The sequence below is a fragment of the Pithys albifrons genome, chromosome 7 (assembly GCF_047495875.1).
Source record: "Pithys albifrons albifrons isolate INPA30051 chromosome 7, PitAlb_v1, whole genome shotgun sequence".
In the NCBI taxonomy this organism is placed as follows: Eukaryota; Metazoa; Chordata; class Aves; order Passeriformes; family Thamnophilidae; genus Pithys; species Pithys albifrons.
The window spans coordinates 5,281,258-5,299,795 of NC_092464.1; the positions used below are offsets into that span (position 1 = coordinate 5,281,258).

At 45.8% G+C, this 18,538-nt stretch overlaps 1 protein-coding gene across 3 annotated transcripts in view; it reads right to left on the reverse strand.

The window, feature by feature from the left end:
* PLCD1 (phospholipase C delta 1) overlaps positions 1–18,538 on the reverse strand; it is a 53,072-nt gene that overhangs the window by 25,406 nt on the left and 9,128 nt on the right. For 2 of the 3 annotated variants that reach the window (XM_071560745.1, XM_071560744.1), the window contains exons 2-3: positions 14,551–14,715; positions 2,666–2,894 (exon numbers count right to left, since the gene is read on the reverse strand). In XM_071560745.1, the coding sequence (XP_071416846.1) occupies positions 2,666–2,894; positions 14,551–14,715 (394 nt within the window). Of the gene's footprint in view, positions 1–2,665; positions 2,918–14,550; positions 14,716–18,538 lie in introns of those variants that run through there. The other variant, XM_071560746.1, reaches the window with a different exon arrangement.

The window sequence follows — 18,538 nt, forward strand, 5'->3', positions numbered from 1 at the left end:
TTTTTTTGCAGCATTCTGGCCCTAAACATCCAAACACCCCATCCATCTGGATCCCCTCAACTTTGGGAGAAGTTAGAGAAGCTGGACAAACTAAGCACCTCAACTCAAATTCTTCCCAGCTGATACAAACAACATTTTGTGGGTCTTCCTTTCACCTTATGTGCATATTTGAGCCTGTGTGGACTAGGAAAAAGCTGTTCCCATTCCTGTATACATCCAGACAGGGCCTGCTTCCTGCCTCTTGTTTTGAAAAGATATGCCAGGTCCAGGGCTACCACTTTTCTATTAGAAACCACATAGGGGTGACTGAAAAGATCTGGCAGATATCCCACGAATGTGCTCAGAACAGAACTGCTGCAAAACTTCTGGTAAGGGCTTTCAAACCAGAAGAAAAGCTCATACATAAATCCCAGAACCGAAGCAGACAGTGCCACCCTGCTCAAATGAAAAGTCCTCTGTATTTTCTGGTCTAAAGTCTTCCCTGCACACATACCAGCAATATTTGCTAAACAACCCATGCCAGCTTGCTGCAGGGTTGAATCTGAGGCTTAATAAAGCAGAACTGTAAGTATAAGAACATCAGAAATGCTCATCAAGCATGTGGGAGTTTTATCAGGGTGTAAATATAGGACTGGAAAGACATATAAGACACTGAATCAAGTTCCTTTCTACCACAGGCCACTCCACTGTATTATGAACTGAACAATCCCCACCTGAAACTAGCAGGGTTTTTCTTTCAATACTTGTTCTCAAAAGCTTGCACCTTCCTTACTTGTTTTCCAAGGCTTTGGGAGGCAGAAAAAGATACAATGCAAGGCAATTCTCCAGTCTGGGGGGACAGGCAGGGGACACAACACTTCCCCTCACCTCCTGACTCTTTCCCTTCTGTGCTCACAGATGCAGAGAACACTCCTGAGGTTCAAGGAAGATCTGAGTAAGCCCACACTGCCGAGCAAACCCGGTGAAGGCAGACTAAATTTAAAATCCCAGGCTTTAATTAAACATCATCGAATTTCAAATGAGAAATCATGCTGTTCTGTAATTCCAGGTTACGTTAAATGGCCTGAGACAATCCCAGATTGGAAGCCAGCACTGCACAGTAATTACTCTTCCAGAAATATGGTTTGCCTACCCACCCTGTTTAGCTTCGATTCTCCTTTCCAAAGACAGAGAGGCACTTTTCCATGCTGGAAATTTACAGCCTTCTTCCCCTGCAAATGTTATTGTTATTTTCCCCCCCTTAGCAATCTTGTCTCTTCTTATGGGGAACTTTTTCAGCTATATATTCAATTTGAAGTGCTCCAGGGACAACTCTGTGTTGCCCAGATTTTCCCCTACACACTGTGGGGTGGCTGAGGAGTGACCTTACAGCCCAGAGCTTGAAAAACCATCCAAAACCACTCAGTGCAGGGGATGAACACAGCATCCCAGGCACATCAGACCTAATGGAGCCTGATTCCTTTAAATGCACAGCACTATGGTTGTGGAAGTGCTTATTAGACTTTAGAGAATCCACAGAAGAGTAAAGCCTGATGAAAGCTCAGCATTTATGCACCATCACCTTTACCATCAGTACATTATTACCCAGCAGAGAACCCACATGGAGTGAAGCCTTGACTGAGGGCAAGACTCCCTGATGACTGCTCAGGCTCAGACTCCAGCTTTGGAATTTTCCCCAGCTAAGGATTTTGCATCTCCCCTCCCCTCTGCAGATGCTTTGATGTTGGATGAGCCATGAAGCTCATGCAGCCTTCTCTCATCAAGAGAGATATCCAGTTTCCCCTCTGATAGCTGAATTCCTATCTTTGGGAAACGTAAAGGAACTTAATATTTTATGACTGTGTGGCTCTGTCAAATCAGGGTGAAATCAGCCAACAGGTTCATACGTCACACTCCGGATCTCAGACACACAGAGACTGCAGAAAATCCATCCACAATTGCACCCCCAGATATTCTCTCTTTTTACATGTGACACCCATGGTCATAAAGGAACTTATTGAGTGAAATGCAGCCCCAGGGAGGATTCCCTGTGAATTCAGCAGAGCCAAGATGTCACCCAATAACTAACACTCTCTTATTTCATAAGGAATTCACTCCCCTTCCATGCTCTGCTCCTTTTCCTTTCCCACCTCTGCATTGTCACTAGAGCAACTGCAATTTATTTCAGGGTGAAACCTCCTCCCATGCTGAGGCAAACAAGGAGTAATTTCACTGAAGTCAGTGGAGCTACCCCAGAGTAAATTTGGCAGTGAGAAGAGAAGAATCAGTTCCCCTGCCTTGTATTACCAAGAAACATGATAAACAGTATGGGCTTTTCATGCCTTGCCAAGAAGTGCCTGTCCTGGAGTTTACTGCAATGCAAGTGAAACAGACCCCTGAAGAACACAAAAAATAAAGATTGTTTTATCTGGAGCTCCATGAAAGAGGCAATTCTTTGCTTAAGGAGCTACATTAAGCCTGAATCTACTCTTGCTGGTATCACTGTAAAACAGGGAGAGAAAGCACTGGAAAGCAGGGAGTTTGCCTGGGTGCAAGATCAATGTAAGAGAAAATGCAGTGCCCAGGGCCAGCAGGGGAAAAAGAAGGTTAGTCTACTATCTCCACCCACAGGGAAAGACAAGTGCATCTTTGTCTGTGATTAATCACTTTATAAGGCAAAGGATACTGTTGGAGTTTCTGTTTCTGGTTCATGGAGTTGCTGTGGGCTATGATTTTCCCAAGGCCAGAGATCCAGTGGTTGGCATCATCCTCTGAACTTGCAATGAGGTCCAGGTTTTTCCGCTGGTCTTTGAAGATGATGGAAAAGCAGCGATACTCTGGGACATCCTTGGCGTATTTTTCCATACCTTCTGTTTTATGGCCTGACCTCACATCCCGAATATCTTCAATGGAGACTGTGGAAAGAAAGCAGAGCCTGCTGTCAGCAGGGGTTCAGTCAGCCTTATCTCTACTTGGTGAGGGATATTAAGAAATTACTCTTCCTGGTTTGCCTGTAACCTCTGGAGGGTTCTCTTCCCTTTCCCCCCTTCCCCAAACTTTGGTATTAAAGCAAGCTCAGATCAAAAGGATGAGAAAGAGCAAGAGATTTTAAAAAGCAAAACTCTTTCCCCATGTTCTTTACTTAACAGAGAAGCAGAATATGCACTAGGTGCCATACTGTGATACTCTGTTTATGAGACAAAAATCACTGCCAAGAGTTTGGTTCCAAGTCCTTGGAGCTTCCCTGACTTGAGCATCCTTTGACTCATCCCACGTGACAATGGGGAGAGTGGGGATGTGCCTTCCTGTGATTATGATTCCACAGGAAAATCCTATAATCACAGAATGGTTTGGGTTGGAAGGGATCTTAAAGATCACCTTGTTCCAACCTCCTGCCCCGGGCAGGGACACCTTCCACTAGACCAGGTTGCTCAAAGTACCATCTAAACTGGCCTTGGACACTCCAAGGATGGGGAATTCACAACCTCTCTGGGCAAAATGAGGTGATTTCAGTAAGACAAGGGCAGGGACCAAAATAGTCTTTAGCTTGCAAAAAAAAGTGAGAAGGTGAAATTTAAAATGCCATCTATTCCTCTCAGTCACACTAGTGCAAATTAAGGAGGCAAAGAAAAAAGCTTCTGAGCAGTCTGGTGTCCCTCATACTTCATCCTCGCCCCTGTCAAGGGCAGACTTGATCCTCTTTGTTGTAAGAAAGGAAAACATTGTTTTCAGGATCATCCTTCTCCATTTCCATCTGGGCCACTCAGCTGGTGGAAATGAGCCCTGAAGTTGCACCAGCTCTGCAGAAGGCACACACAAGGCAATTCAGAAGGAGCAGTGTTTTAACAGACTACTTTATTAAACAAATCTAAATAATGGAGACACCCTCACATTGCCCTGAGAGCATTCAAGTGCCCTCAAACTGGATTATAATCAGACAAGCTCCTGGCAGCACTCACAGCCTCTTTTTGTCCTTCATGGTCCACTTAATACATCTACAAAGCACTGGCACAGGTTGCCCAGAGAATTTGTGGATGCCCCATCCCTGGAACTGTCCAAGGCCAGGTTGGATGGGGCTTGGAGCAACCTGGTCTGGTGGAAGGTGTCCCTGCCCATGGCAGGCAGCTTAGAACAAGATGGTCTTTAAGGCTCCTTTCAACCCAAACCATTGTAGAATTCTCTGATTCTATGAAAGGACTGAGAGAAAAGGACAGAAACTGCTTTACCACATTTGAGTGACGAGAAACTTAACAACAAAGTAGGGATGGCACCTACACACAAAAAATGGCAAAAGTGTTTGCAAAGTGCAAACAATGTTTGTTCACAACCAAGAAAGTCTCATGAGATGTTCTTGGGTGGAAGACAGACCAGGTACATTTTTTCAAACATCTACCAATGCCTGGTCACACACAGAAAAGGAACCACACCTGAGAGATGTTCAGCCATCTCCTATAACAAGCTTGCTAAAAAAACAGACACAATCACAGGAAGTTGAAAAAAGAGTAGCTTAATTTCTACCCTACCTCAAATTGTAAATCGCAGTGAAAAATTATTTCCTGTGCCACAGTTGTGTGAGTACAATTTTATTTGTGCTTAGCTTGAAGGAGCCTTGTTGAAAAGCAGTGTGTGATTGTAAAATATCCCCCCAGTTTAGCTGAATAGAAGAAACTTGTCTTTAAACATCCACTTCACCATTAAAGTGCATTCAAAGGCAACACTGTAGAAAAACACAACTCAGTATTCACCCTGCATGTTTTTAGCATGGCTGCCCTGGGATCATCCACAGCTCGTCAGGTGCTCATTAGAGTTTGAAAACTTTCCTTTTTTTCCCCCAGAGCAGTCTTGATAATGCTCTGCGGCTGGGAAAAAAAGAAACAAAACCACCCAAAACCTCAATCTTCAAAAATCAGTGACCTTCCAAAACCAACACTCGACATTTGCTTCAGATTCTCACCAGATGTTGGGGTGGTCAAACATGTTCCACAGCACTTTACTGGTTTGGTTCCTATATAAGAAGGCACCAAGAGCAGCTTCCTGGAACCGGCAAAGCTCCTCCCTGGCAATTATGAGCCATTATGTATGTGTGGTCTTTGATTATCACTTCCTAAAGGGCAACAGTTGAGCAGCTGAGGGGAGGGGAAGAAAAGGTTGGGATGGGCTGCTGTGGAATTCACCTTCTCTGTCCAATTCACCTTTGTGTGAAAGTTTATGGGTTTGAGTAGTAAAGCCTGGGGATTTTGCCCTTTAACTGGGACACTGACAAAATGATAGTGCTTGTGCCTCAGGTAGAACTTCACCCTTAAAACAAAGCATACTATCATGTTTGGACAGATTCAGTCTAGTCAAAAAGTTCAACGTTCAGTTAGGATCCTTTTATAGCCAATGGGGAAACCCCCCATCTTTTGGAACATAAATGTTCTGTCTTATTTAAACAAAAACTTCAGAGTACGATAAATCACACCCTTAATCCATGGCTACAGTAGACCCCTGACCAGAAAGGAAGTCCAGACTGAGCATCTCACATGCAGAATTGTCTCTACATAGGTGATCCTCCTCCACTCCGGGTCTTTTCTGCTTATGGCAGAGCAAGTGGAAGGATCATCCTGTTATTCCTCATCACCTGCCAACTGCTCACCACTGCTTGGCTCAGAAGAGTTATTGTCCTCCAGAATGGCTAGTTAGTCTGCTTGTGCAATCAATCCCTAAACTTTGGGTTGGCAACAACCTCGTGTTTCCAAAACTAGAAAATCTGATGTTAAATATTGGAAATTTAGAATGGATTCTTTGGAAACCATTACGTGGCTTCGTGAATCTAGTGGAAAAGAGAGCTGTGTGGGAGGAAAAAAAGATTGAAAACCTGTGCCTGAAAGTGCTGCCTTGATCTCTCTAAGGTGTGTTGAGAAGAGGATGATGGAGGTAACAGTTCTTCAAGGCAGAAAAGGTACAATGAAGGCTGAAGAGCAGGATTGGTGTTCTACTCTAGTCACACAAGGAAACTATCAGCAGAGGAACTGCTGAAAAAGCAGGCCAGGGGAGGGCACTTTTTAAAGCTTTCCACAGCTTGGTTGTGTGTACTGTTTTCATCTATCAATAAAAAAGCTGAAGCCAAAGGAGTCAGCCCAAGCCATCTGCAAAAGTTATCTCTTTTCTGGAAAATCTTAACCCCGCATGAATACTTTATCAGCTGCTCCCAGACAGCAAGTGTACTATATTAGCAGTCCCAAACTAACTGTGTGCTCAGCTGAGCTATCTGCAAGGAGGAATCAAAAATAACTGTGCGAGAGACACGTTTCACAGCAGAGAACAGTCACAGCAAATACCCATCAATCACATCTCCCTGCAACCTCCCTGTTCCTTCCCCACCACGCCACAGCGGGGAGATAACCACAAGCAGAAGAGAATCTGGAAAGTTTGTATCCACTTCTCCCGAGTGTTTACGTCTGCTGAAGAGGTGGTTTGTATAAAGCCCAAAACATGACGCACAACACAAGGCAGCCTGTGTTCTTCCTGGCCTCCAGACACAGAGTCACACAGGTTACATCCTGGTCAGCCTTCATGGCTGCTGTGGATGCTGCTCCGACACTGCCACAGCCCAGGGCTCCCCCCTGACACGGATACACAGCAGCGTTCTCTGGAGTCAGTGAAATTCCTCCTGTCTGAACTACTCTCAGGGAGAACTTCTTTTTAACCCTCCTCTCAATTTTCATCACTGGATCCTGCCCTTGTGCTTCCCCCTTGCTGATTCTCAGCCCAGTGCCCTTCTCCTGCTTTTCACCCATGGCATCAGCAGGCAGGGATCAGTCAGGCCTGCAGGATCCACGAAGCCAGCTTTGACAGCCGTGATGTTTTCACACAACCAACATGTATCTTTTGAGTGACTGTTTTTATTTGGATTTCTCTCTTCATGGCTTCCAGGGAGCTTGCTGTTACACTTGCAAGCTCATCTCCTCATGCAGAAGGAAATTAATCTTCAAAGTTCCTCCCAAGCCATTCTATGATTCCAGTATGCAAGTGTAGAAGATTCAAACAGATAAGCCTGAGAAGGTTCCTGATGATGAGAGAACTTGTTTGAGACATGAGCCCTGGCCACTGGCCTCTCAATCTCTTCTCCCATCACTGCTCCACAAGTGAAATGTTGAGACTGTGCTGGGAGCATGGACAGTAAACTCTTTGGTAATCCTAAAGAATACAGGGAGGGGAGGAACAGAGGCAGAGAGCAATCCCTTTGTTTTCCTCCTGTTTGACAGGCAGCCTTTTGAGAGGAGATATTTTGTCAGGAGTCTTTTCAAGAGAGAGAATAAGAAAATGAACCCACATCTGCTGCAAACTTCTGAGCATGTGAAGGACAAAAACCAACAGGTGCTTCTCTTTTTTTGTGCTTTTGCTGATAAAGGAGAGAAGGGTCACTGTACAGACACTTGAGGGCACTGCCAGAACAGCCGTGCTCTCAGGACTCATTAGAGAAAGGGGGCAGCTTTTCACTCTGGGGGAAATACTCCTCAAATCCTTTCCTTATCCTGCCCCCCTGTCATTAATAAGTGATCTCTGCAATGTGGCATTCAGTCATATCGAATTACTCCATCCCACTCTAATTGTCTCGGTAAGTCACTTCTGTTTATGTCAGGAAAGGCAGATGACAGACGTGCTCAGGCGTTAACAGCTTGCCGAGCATCCTGCCCGTCTGCAGAGAGCCCAGGCCCTCACCAGCTGCACCGCGGCCAGGCGGGCTCAGCATCTTGTCAGGAACAGATGAAAGCTGCTACCTGACCCCAGGGCTGTCCCGCAGAGACACTGCATGGCTCTCACAACACGCTGAGCACACGGGGCGAGCTGGCACCGCGTGTGCTGCTTCTCGCTTTGGTTTCACCCCAGAAAGAGCCGTGCTGTTGATTTCGGTTTCCCCACAGGGGGGTGATGCTAACGGCCAAATGCAGTTGGGATCAGGACCTTTGTAAGCAGCGGGAGCTGGAGCGCTGTCAGCTCCCCGGCCTGGGAATACCCAGGGCTATCCATCACCCTCCCCCCCGAGGGATGCTTTACTGTAATGACTCACGGGTGGGTTTAGCATGAGCCCCGCTGTGCTGTGCCTTCTGAGCCCTGACCACATTGCTCTTTCATCTCCCCGTGCGTGAATTACCGCAGGTCGCAGCTGCTGGTTCCTCATCCATTCTCTTCGCTGCTCCCCCTGCACTGACAGGCTCAGCAGGTTGGTTTAGCCTGAGATCAGCTGCACAGCAGTCTGCCCCCACTGCTGGTGTGTGCCACCCCGTCACAACCGGTGATATAATGCACATGCAATTTTACAGGTTGTCTGGAAATTCCTTTTAATATAAGGTCTTTACCCAGTCTCTCTGTCTGCCCATCACAGCTTGGGGCATTGAGGTAAATAGAGTGGTCTCTGTTTACATTCCTTCCAAATCATCCCAACCAGCGCCCTGCAAACTATTTTGGCGACTAGTTCCTACTTTTCCTGCCATCACAGCACCGCTAAATTTGGATCTAAGGCTCTCAACACTTCTGTCTTTGCATTCAACATATGCTATGGAGAATAAGGTCAATATTTGTCAGCACGCTGCCTGTGATGAAAACTGTCCCAGCGACGCATTCAGTGGCCTGATTCAAAATCCAATCGAAGAAACAGGCAGCTCTGCATTTGAAATGACGTGTTTTATGGGTTGAGTGATTCTGATAAAAACAATGAGACCCACAGACAGACAGTTTTGTTTTCACAGCTGATGGTCGCCTTGCATAACAGATTCACATCAGCAAATATTTTTCCAGGGATAAATACATGTCTGACCATGAAGCAATGATTTCTAAAGAAAACTGCAGAAGGAAGCTGCAGGTGCAGCCAGCTACCTGCTGTGTGCATACAGGTTGCTGAGAGTTTCTGTTGATTTTAGACACTTATCAGGAACAATTAAAAGCTTTCTCTTCTTGACTCGAGCAAGCACAGAGAAATATCACATAATTCCTGTTCTTCTGCAAGCAAGTTCAGGGCATTAATTCAATGGAGACAAACATTTATTCTGCACAAAAAGTGGTGTGGCGTGGTATTGTATGTTCATTGCTTGGCATTTTAAGGGTAGTCCTAAATTTCACAGCAAGCCAAAAATGAAGGAAAAAGGTTTCTGCTGAACACTGGTAGCAGGTTGTAAACATAAAGCTTTTGTATCGTGTTTAGACCATGCAAAAATATCCTATAGTTGTGCCAGAAATCAGAGGAATGGGAACAAATTCTGTGCATTGTTAGTAGTGAGAAAAATTAATCATTACATCAAAAAATCAATTTCATGACTTTAACTAATAATACAATCACTACTTGCAACACTACGTGCAACTGAGTTTAGCTCACCTCTGTACATTGCTTCCAAACAGGATTATTTTAATCACAATACAGAAAAAAAAAGAAAAAGAAAAAAAAAACAACAATAGCAGATTTTACATAAAGCTTTTGGCCAGAAATGGAAATATTTAATCTAAAACTCCTGGAGTTCTTTCTTGACTTCACTGCTCTGACTCAACGACACGCCCCCCAGTGAGTCATCCCTGGTTCAGTGTTCAAAGCTCATTCATGGCTGTCATGGGAAACGTCACCCCCCTGAGCCTCCAGCAGAGACAGTGCAGGAGGTACCAAAGCACCATCTCTGGGGCCCCCACTGTAGCACCCCTAAAACCTAAAGTGACTCACTCAGTCTTTTCCTTCTGGCTTTGAATACCATGTTTCTCCACCAAACACTCAAAAGGCTGTTTCCCTGGAAAGTTTTCAACCACCCCTGCAAATCCCCAAACTCAGAGATTTTTTTAAGGGATTGAGTCTGGCTTAAGTGAGCTCACACAAGGGATTACAGCTGGTTTAAGAAAATACTTTCAAAAATCAATTTCACTGAAAGCAGCAAATGTCTTTTTGCTCTTTTTTTTCACATAGATGAGATCTGATATTTGACCACAGCTAAACAAGACAGAGTTAGTGACAGGCTGCTGTTCCTGCAACCAGGTCCCTCTGCCCCCTTTGGCTCTCCTCCCTTGCCCCATTGTGATGCTCAGCAGTGGACTGGCTCAGAATGAACTGTTTTCCATCTCCCTTGCACAAATCTTTTCTTTGCCCCAAAACTGTTAATCCTGACACTTGAACTCTGTTTTCTCAGCCCAGGGAGAAATTGGTGTAAAAGTCTCACAGGCTAAAAAAGCATCTACCCCACCCATGAACCTACACAACATTTAAGGTAGTGGAGAGCAGCAGTGTGTTTATGGCTCTGACATGGAGCGTAGGCACAGGATGGAGCAGGCTATGCTGGAAAATGGTGCTTTATGCAGCCCTTCATACCCAGCATCCCTATGTGTCTTCTGGAGGCAATCAAAGAGTACACCCAGGGCAGAGCACAGACATTGGAAAACTGACTTAAGATGCTTCAAGAGCTTTTTGTAAAAATACTGTTCCCTTGGACCTAAATGGAATGTACTGAAAAAATATGGATAATAAGGAAAAAGTGGATCATGTTCTACCTGCGTAGAAAACATTTTTGAATTATAGCCTATCTCCAATCTAAATTCCCAATTGTTTAAAGTATAGACAACAGAGGAAGGTACTGGTTGTACCCTGTGTATCTGAGCCAGGCAACATCTGGGCCTGTGACCACCCTGATATGTTGGGCTTTTTGAACTTCAGGCATCTGAGATTCTCCTGTCTGACCTTGGCAGTCCCCAGTGTTATCTACTGGGCTTCAACTCACAATGGTTTACAAATAGCTTTTCCACATGGTCATAAGAACAGCAATAGGAATAACAGGAAATTATCCAAACAAAAACACAACCCTCACCCTACCCAGACTCTGCTCCTCTGAGGTGCATCCATCTGCTCGCTGTCAGCAACACTACAGATAAGATTAGACCTGCTGCTCAAACCTCCCAGTTTCCGTTCTGCTCACTCTTTTTCCATCCTAAAAAGGGAGCTTATCTGCAGGTTCAGGAAGGCTTTGAACTGGGGAGCAAAGGGTATGTCTGTTAACAAGGAAGGGTGATTGTCTGGAGAGACTCACCCTGAATTCCCTGATTTTGGGTCTCAAATCACGACCCTGCACTCTTCCTCTGATCTGACAGTCTTTACACACTGGACCAGATGAGAAGGCAGCCTTTGTGACAGAGCCTGCCAGGGAACACAACACGATCCAGAGGTGATCCTCCCTTTACCTGAGCACAAAGCAGCCTGGTGAAGCTAAAAGCTCAAGAATGAAACTCAAACCCACTGATCACTCTGCAAACTTGGGAACAGAAGGTGTCGGAGGACCACTAAATGAGAAAGGCAAGGAGAATTATGATCAACAGGTTGAGGGAAGTGATTCTGCCCCTCTGCTTTGCTCTCATAATACCCTGTATGGAGTACTCCATCCACCTCCAGGGCCTCCAACATCAGAAGGTCATGAACCTGTTGGGGTGAATCCAGAGGAAGCCACAAAGATGTTCCAGGGGCTGAAGCCCCTCTGCTATGGAGACAGGCTGAGAGAGATAGGATTGTTCAGCCTGGAGAAGAGAAGCTTTGCAGAGACCTGAGCCCCTTCCAGTGCTAAAGGGGCTCCAAGAGAGCTGGAGAGAGACTTCGGATAATGACAAGTAGTAACAGAACAAAGGAGAATGGCTTTAAACTCAGAGAGAGCAGGTTTAGACTAACCATAAGAAATAATTTTTTTTTCTGTGAGAGTTGGTGAGGTCCTGGCCCAGGCTGCCCAGAGAAACTCTGGCTGTCCCATTCCTGAAACTGTTCAAGGCCAGGTTGGATGTGGCTTTGAGCAATGTGGTCTAGTGGAAGATGCCCCTGTCCATGGCAGGGGCTTAGAACTAGATGGTCTTTAAGGTCCCTTCCAACTCAAATCATTTTGGGATGCTATGACAATGGATGTCCTCGGTGCTATGGCTTGGAACTTGGCAGGAGTCAATCCAGTCAGTGCTCATTTCTCTTGCTGACTTCCAGGTTCAGGTGCATCCAGAGCATCCACTGAAAGTAGCCCCAAGGTGTCCCTTCAACCCTGCCAAAAACTTGCACCACAGCTGCAGGCACAGCCTCACGTCCCCCCCACCCCCAGAAGCAGGTGGGACACACCTGTCCCAGCACACAGAATCAGAATCACAGACTATTCCGAGTTGGAAGTGACCCACAAGGATCATCGAGTCCAACTCTTAAGTCAATGACCCATACAGGGGATTGAACCCATGACCTTGGCATTATTACAACCAGGTAACCAGGTTTTAACCAACTGAACTAATCTCAGTGGTCCCGTGGTAGGCCAGCCTGGCACCAGGTACCTCCTGCAGCAAGCTGGGAGCAGGGTGGCAAAGCCAGCCTGCCCAGAGCTTGGTTTTACAGAGCTGCAGGGACAAGCTCTGTCTCAACTGCCTTGTCTCCCTTCCTGCTATCCTGATGACAAAAAAAAAAAAGAGTATTTCTCTGGGAGAGGTGTACATGTATGGAGTGCTGTGAGCATGCAGGTGTGTGCCATCAGGTAATATCACTCCACCTTCACACTGCACAGAGGACACTCCCTGGTTCTCCTTCCCACAGTGGCACTGCTCCTGTCTCCAGCACTGTGGCAACACTGGTGTGCTTAGTTACCAAAGTGTACCTTAAGTGCTGTAAATCCACACCCAGGCAGACACACTCCCAGCCTGTGCCCAACGCCCAGCTCCAAAGGATTTGATCTCACTCTCGTTGCAGCTCAGTAAATAAAACCCTCACAGTTGTGCCTGCTCTCCAGGTCACTGCTCCAGCCATGGAGGCAACAGGTTCAACAGGGCTTCTCCAAGCAGGCATCAAGGTCTCTGGAGCCACAGCACAAGGATCCCCTCCCATTTACTTCTGAGGACCAGGTGGGGTTAGGACTTTTGCTGCAAGTGCTCTCTGACCCCATAATTTAGAATTATGGGCTGGCTCAGAGCACAGGGAAGGAAGCTCTGAAAGTCATTCTTTTCAAATCATGTCCTTATTTGTTTTATAGCAAGATATTATCTGGGAAAGGACTTTGGTTTTACATGGGGCAGAGCTCAGCAGAGCAGGTGTTCCCAGAGGACAAACATTCACTGAGGCCTCTGTGTTTGTAGTTGTTAAATGGATTATTGCACTGGGACCTAATGAGCTGATTCAGGATCCCACCATGCTGGGCATCCAAATCCAATAAAGGAAAGAGGGAGAGAGACTTTTTATATGGGCAGAGAGTGATAGGACAAGGGGGAATACTTTTAAACTAAAAAAGGAGAGATTTAGATTACATGTCAGGAAGAAATTCTTTACTGAGAGGGTGGCCAAACGTTGGAACAGGTTACCCAGGAAAGCTGTGGACATCTCATCCCTGGAAATGTCCAAGGACAGGTTGGACTGGGCTTGAAGCAACCTGGTCTAGTGGAAGGTGTCCCTGCCCCTGGCAGAGAGGTGAAATGAGACGATCTTTAAGGTTCCTTCCAACCCAAACCATTCTAGGATTCTGTCATTTAAAGCCTTTTCCAGTTAGCTAGAAAAGGAAAAAGAAAATGTGTGGGGAATGATGCACAAAGAGAGTAAATGATGTGCTCAAGGTCATGTGAGAAGAGTATGACCATCAGGGTTACAAACCAAACATATTTTACCCTGCTACTTCACTCCTCCCACTGCAAATCTTATCATTGCTTGTGGGAGGGGGGGTAATTTGGAAGACCCACCCTTCATTTAGTTAATTGTGACCATTACAAAAAAAATTGTGTAAATAGCACATTTCAACATACCATAAAATACAGTCCATGTTACTAATTTACCTCCCGGATTTACAAGACTGCAATGATTAGTGAAACAAGAGAGAAAAATGTCAGAAAATAAGGAGAAATATGTCAGAAAAATACTAAATGAGAAAAACCCCAGATGCAGACACACACCCTGACTGATCCCATTTTGACTGCACAATTGGGTTACTAGTCCCAGTTACAGCGCCAAGCTGGGTGATGCTGACACAGAATGGTTTTTCCTTTGCCATATAATGGTGATTGTCATATCTGGACTTTTCACAATAGGGCAGATTCTGGATTTCCAAGATAAGGATGAGAATAGGCTTTCCCTCCCAGAGACATCTCCTGCCAGCGCTTGGATTGCCACTTATCTGCAGTTCCCTTGTGAGGCTTAAATGTCAGTTTTCCCAGGGGCTGAGGGCAGGAAAGAAGCGTCCTGGAAGAGCCCAGACCAACAGCCTGAGTGCACACACCACACCACAGATGCTCACACCATGTCTCACTCTGAGCATGGGCACCTGAGCAACCTGAGCAGTGTGGGGAGGAAACAAGCCAGGCAGGGCTGCTGAGATGAGCACAGCCCACCCCACAACCATTTCAAGCAGTAGCTCATGAGCTCAGGAAATGTGGCCATTCCTGACGTGGCGGATTCCTCGCGGCTGATTCTGGAGCTGGCAGCATCCCGGAGTTTGTGTTACAGGAGCTATGAGGGATCTGATCTCACTGCTCCAAGCCCTACCTCCATGCCACACATAATAATCCTGGTTCACCCCAAGCACCTCTGAGAAGGTGCCCCACGCCTATGACGAAGCAAACTTTACTTACAGATCTGTGACTCTGGAGATCTCAGCACCTTCTTTGACTCCTGCCATATGGTTTTGCAGTCCTCTTGGAGCTTATAAAACCTCTCCTTTCTCCAAGAGCTTGACTTCACTTTGAGCAGCTGGCTGCCTTTCAGGAGGAACTTCAGGTCCTTGTCATCTTTGAGGCCTGTGTTGAAACAGAAGTGGTATGTAAGAGACAGCTCAAGAAATGATGCTCAAGGAGTCTTCCCTTCCACAGGACAAAAATCACAGATAGACAACTGCAGGGCAGGACAGCAGAGCAGAGAGACCCAGAAATCCTCCATGCCACACTTCATGCTCACAAAAGAGGCTGAAGCCTTGTACATTTCTTATATTGAGTCCAAAGCCTTTTGTATTGTAATTCTCATGTTATTTACAAACATAAAATATCTCCTTCCCAGCAAATCTAGTCTACTATTAGGATGTGAAAACTACAATAAAACGAACAACAAAACAGTAGAGTGAGGAAAGTTGCATAATTTGCAGTTGGAATGCTGTCAGGAACTTTCAAGTGATTTCAAATCTACTCTGCAACAAACTTCCTTCCTTTTTAGTAGATCAGTGATGTGAAGATTAGGACAGGTAAGTTTGGTGAGAGACAGTAACACATCAATAAGGTAACAGTAAGACAGCAACCATGCTCAACTGCTCAACCATCCCAGAGGATCTTTATCTTTCTTACACTACTAGGCCACTGCAATGTCAAGTAATAACAACCAGACCTTCTGGTTCTGGAAACTGCAGATTTCACAACTTAGCCTAGATTCAGGAAGGCACTTAAGACATCTAGAGAGGAAAAAGGCACCTACTGAGGCTTTGAAAACACGGATTTGGCATTATACATGGTTTTGAATGTCTCAGCAGTAGATGACTTCCACATACCTAAACACCTTGGAGAATCTGTCCCTCAAACCAACCATTAATTACAGATCTGGAGCGTGTGGGCTGAGGAGGGTGAGAGCATGAAACACGAGAAACACTTCTTGGACTTTCTGTAATAGGCACCTTGCATCTCTGACACAGCATGAAAGGCTGGTTCAGAGGTGCTGAAACGGCATTTAACTCCAGTGCTGATTATGTACATCTCAATTAAGAGGGATTTCTTCTAAGCCTATCTTCACATTACAGGTAACCACTTGGCCACTTGCAGCCACCTGACACATCATGCAAAACTTCCCAATGCTACAAAAACATAATGTGGGGTCTCACAAAGCAGAAATCCAGCTTAACTAATTTATACAGTAATATTTCTATTGCAGTGTCCCCTGTGACACTGGGTTGGTTCTTTTCTGGAAGACACAGTCGCCTTGAATTTTCCTTTTTTAAAAAAGGGCAAGACAATAAAGTGCCAGGCATCACTTTGGGCCTTCTTTGAAAATAAAACACAGGATGAGATCCAAGTGGCCAAATTCCTCGAATCCTGAAAATTCATAGAAAACTGAAGTACCAGGTGCTGCAGAACATGAAGAGGGTCATGGTGGCAGCAGCAAAAAGCTGCACTGTGACTTTGTAATTGAGATACACTGAAAGAAAGCATTTTATGCTGCCAAAGCCTGAGATCAGAAATATGTACTAGGGGTGTCCAGTGTTCACTCTATGAGCCTCTCACACCACTTTACTGTTTTTGCAGTTTCAAGGATCACGTCCAGAGCTGAGCCAGGCCAAAGCATCCAGAGTTTAAAGCACTGCAGAGGAAACTGGAGATCCTGAAGAGGTGATTGTGGCCTCTCTCTTTCTTCTATAATAAATTAGCCATCTCATTGTCTTCCTATGCTACAGCATCCCCTGGGCCTCTCAGCTCACATCTGATCTGGAGATTTCCAAGAGAAGAATTTAAGCGCTTCCTCCTCTGGATACCTCAAAAGAAAATCACTGAGAGAAGAAAAAAAAGGTGTCTCCTGCAAAGCACAGAAGAGGGAAAGGTTGACCCCATCTACAAGACCTAGGACAACATTTCTAGAGATTGACAAGAGCCCAGATCATCTGGAGGACTGACAGACACCACAACAGCTTCATGGGTCCCTGGTCTCCTTGACTGTGCTTCTGCTCTGAGGCAAAGGTCTTTCAAGTGCAGAGAAGGTAACACAGAGTCCAGCCTCACTAACATCCTTGTGACCCTCCTCAAGGTTGCTGGAGAGGAAACTAACTTCTTCCTTCTCCCTGTTAACCCACATTTCTATTCTGGCTCCCAGACTCATTCCAGACTCATTCCTTCTTTTTCTTCAGATCTCAGCCACACAAGGAATTGTTATGGGAATAGGAGGAGGACATGTCATCCTAGGGTGACAAGAGGAGGAAAGCAGGAAAACCATCCATTCCTCTGGATGCCTATTTCTGTAAGTGTGTAATGAGAAATCCCTTTAACTGGGGCATGTTTTGCTCCTCAGACACTGTGTGTGGCATGTGGAATGTGTCCTGCTTCCAGGACATCCCAAAGAGCTGCACTAATGTTACACAGACAAATCTGGATGGGCACAGGTGATGACCAAGGGCAGATTCCTCTCTTCCAGGCTTAGACCACACAGTTCAATCACAAGCTGGAGGTCAGGGCCCTTCATCCTGCCCACCAGCACAACCCAGTCAGTATATTAGTGTGGGTCAGAACTCCCTTCCAAGGATCCAAAACTAAAGGGTGGGAGCAGCCCTACCACTCATCCGGGGTCACTGTGCCTGAGAACCAGGAAAGGTTAAATGATCATCAAACGAGGCCACTGCACTTCTCAGGAGAAGGAGGGAAGGATGAAGAGGGACAGTGCATGGTGAAGGCATGGCAATGATAAAAGCTGGCATGGAGAATGAGTCAGGGGCAGTGGGAGATGGCAGGGAGGGGATGGAGACAAGCTTCCCTCTAGAAGACAGCAGGTTTGGCCAGGAAAGGGCAAGAGGGCTAATCATGAATGTCTAAGAGCTTCAGCATCCTTTTGATGTGGGGTCCTTTCAGAGAGAGAGCAGTCACCCACAGCTGACCTCTGTCAGTGGTGACCCCAAGTCCTGACTGAACCACCCAGAGGAAGGAGGGACATGCCCTTGGCCAGTGGGCACAGCTCTGGGTCTGTGTAGCAGCAGTTCAAGCTCACACAGAAAATCTACACTGGCCAGGGAAAAGGGCCAGTGTTTCAAGCCCTGCCTCCTATGCCCAACCAAGCACTGCCACAGACTCTAAATGTCCTTGGTGAGTCACTTAGCTTCTCTATTTCTACCTACAACAGCATTTTCTTAGGCCAGAGATGGAGCTTAGGACGCTCTGACCTGCTGATACAGGAACCACAAACTCACCCCTGATGTGTCAGTGGGACATTACTCTCAGCTGGTCATTTGAACTGCTTTCCAGAAAAAACCCTACCCTTTCCCAGTAGAAACCTCCTTTCAGGTTTTATGCCTAAACCAGCTCCTCAGGATTTTTGCTTAACAGTTCCATGGAGAATCATGGAATGGTTTGCACTGGAAGGGATCTTGTAGGTCACCTAGTTCCAAGCCCCCTGGCACAGACAGAAACACCTTCCACTAAACCAGGTTGTTCAAAGCCCGAAGCCGAGCAGGTTTGTGGTCCAGATCTCCATCTCACAGCAGTGTAAACTTGTATGAAAGAAACCAAAGTCATCACAAACACAAATCATTTAGACATTAAAAAAAAACCTGTGCAGTAGGACAAGGATATTGATTTCCAACTATATAACAACATCAGGCATGAGAAGCACAATCACCACGTTGAAATGTATGTCCAAATCCTGCCCGACCCATGTGGCACGACTTGTCTTATTTAGCATCCTCCTTAAAATACCAAATACACATTTGGCATGCAAAATTCCAGAATGCCTTTCAAGGGTCAAGACTCTCCTTCTCACAAAACATCAATCACATGCTTTTCTAAACAGAATATATTTGGCATGAAGAGATGTTCAGTGTGAAAATCATGCTTGGCCAAGGCAGAAGCACCTCAAGCACAGACAGCACTGCAATAACCACGA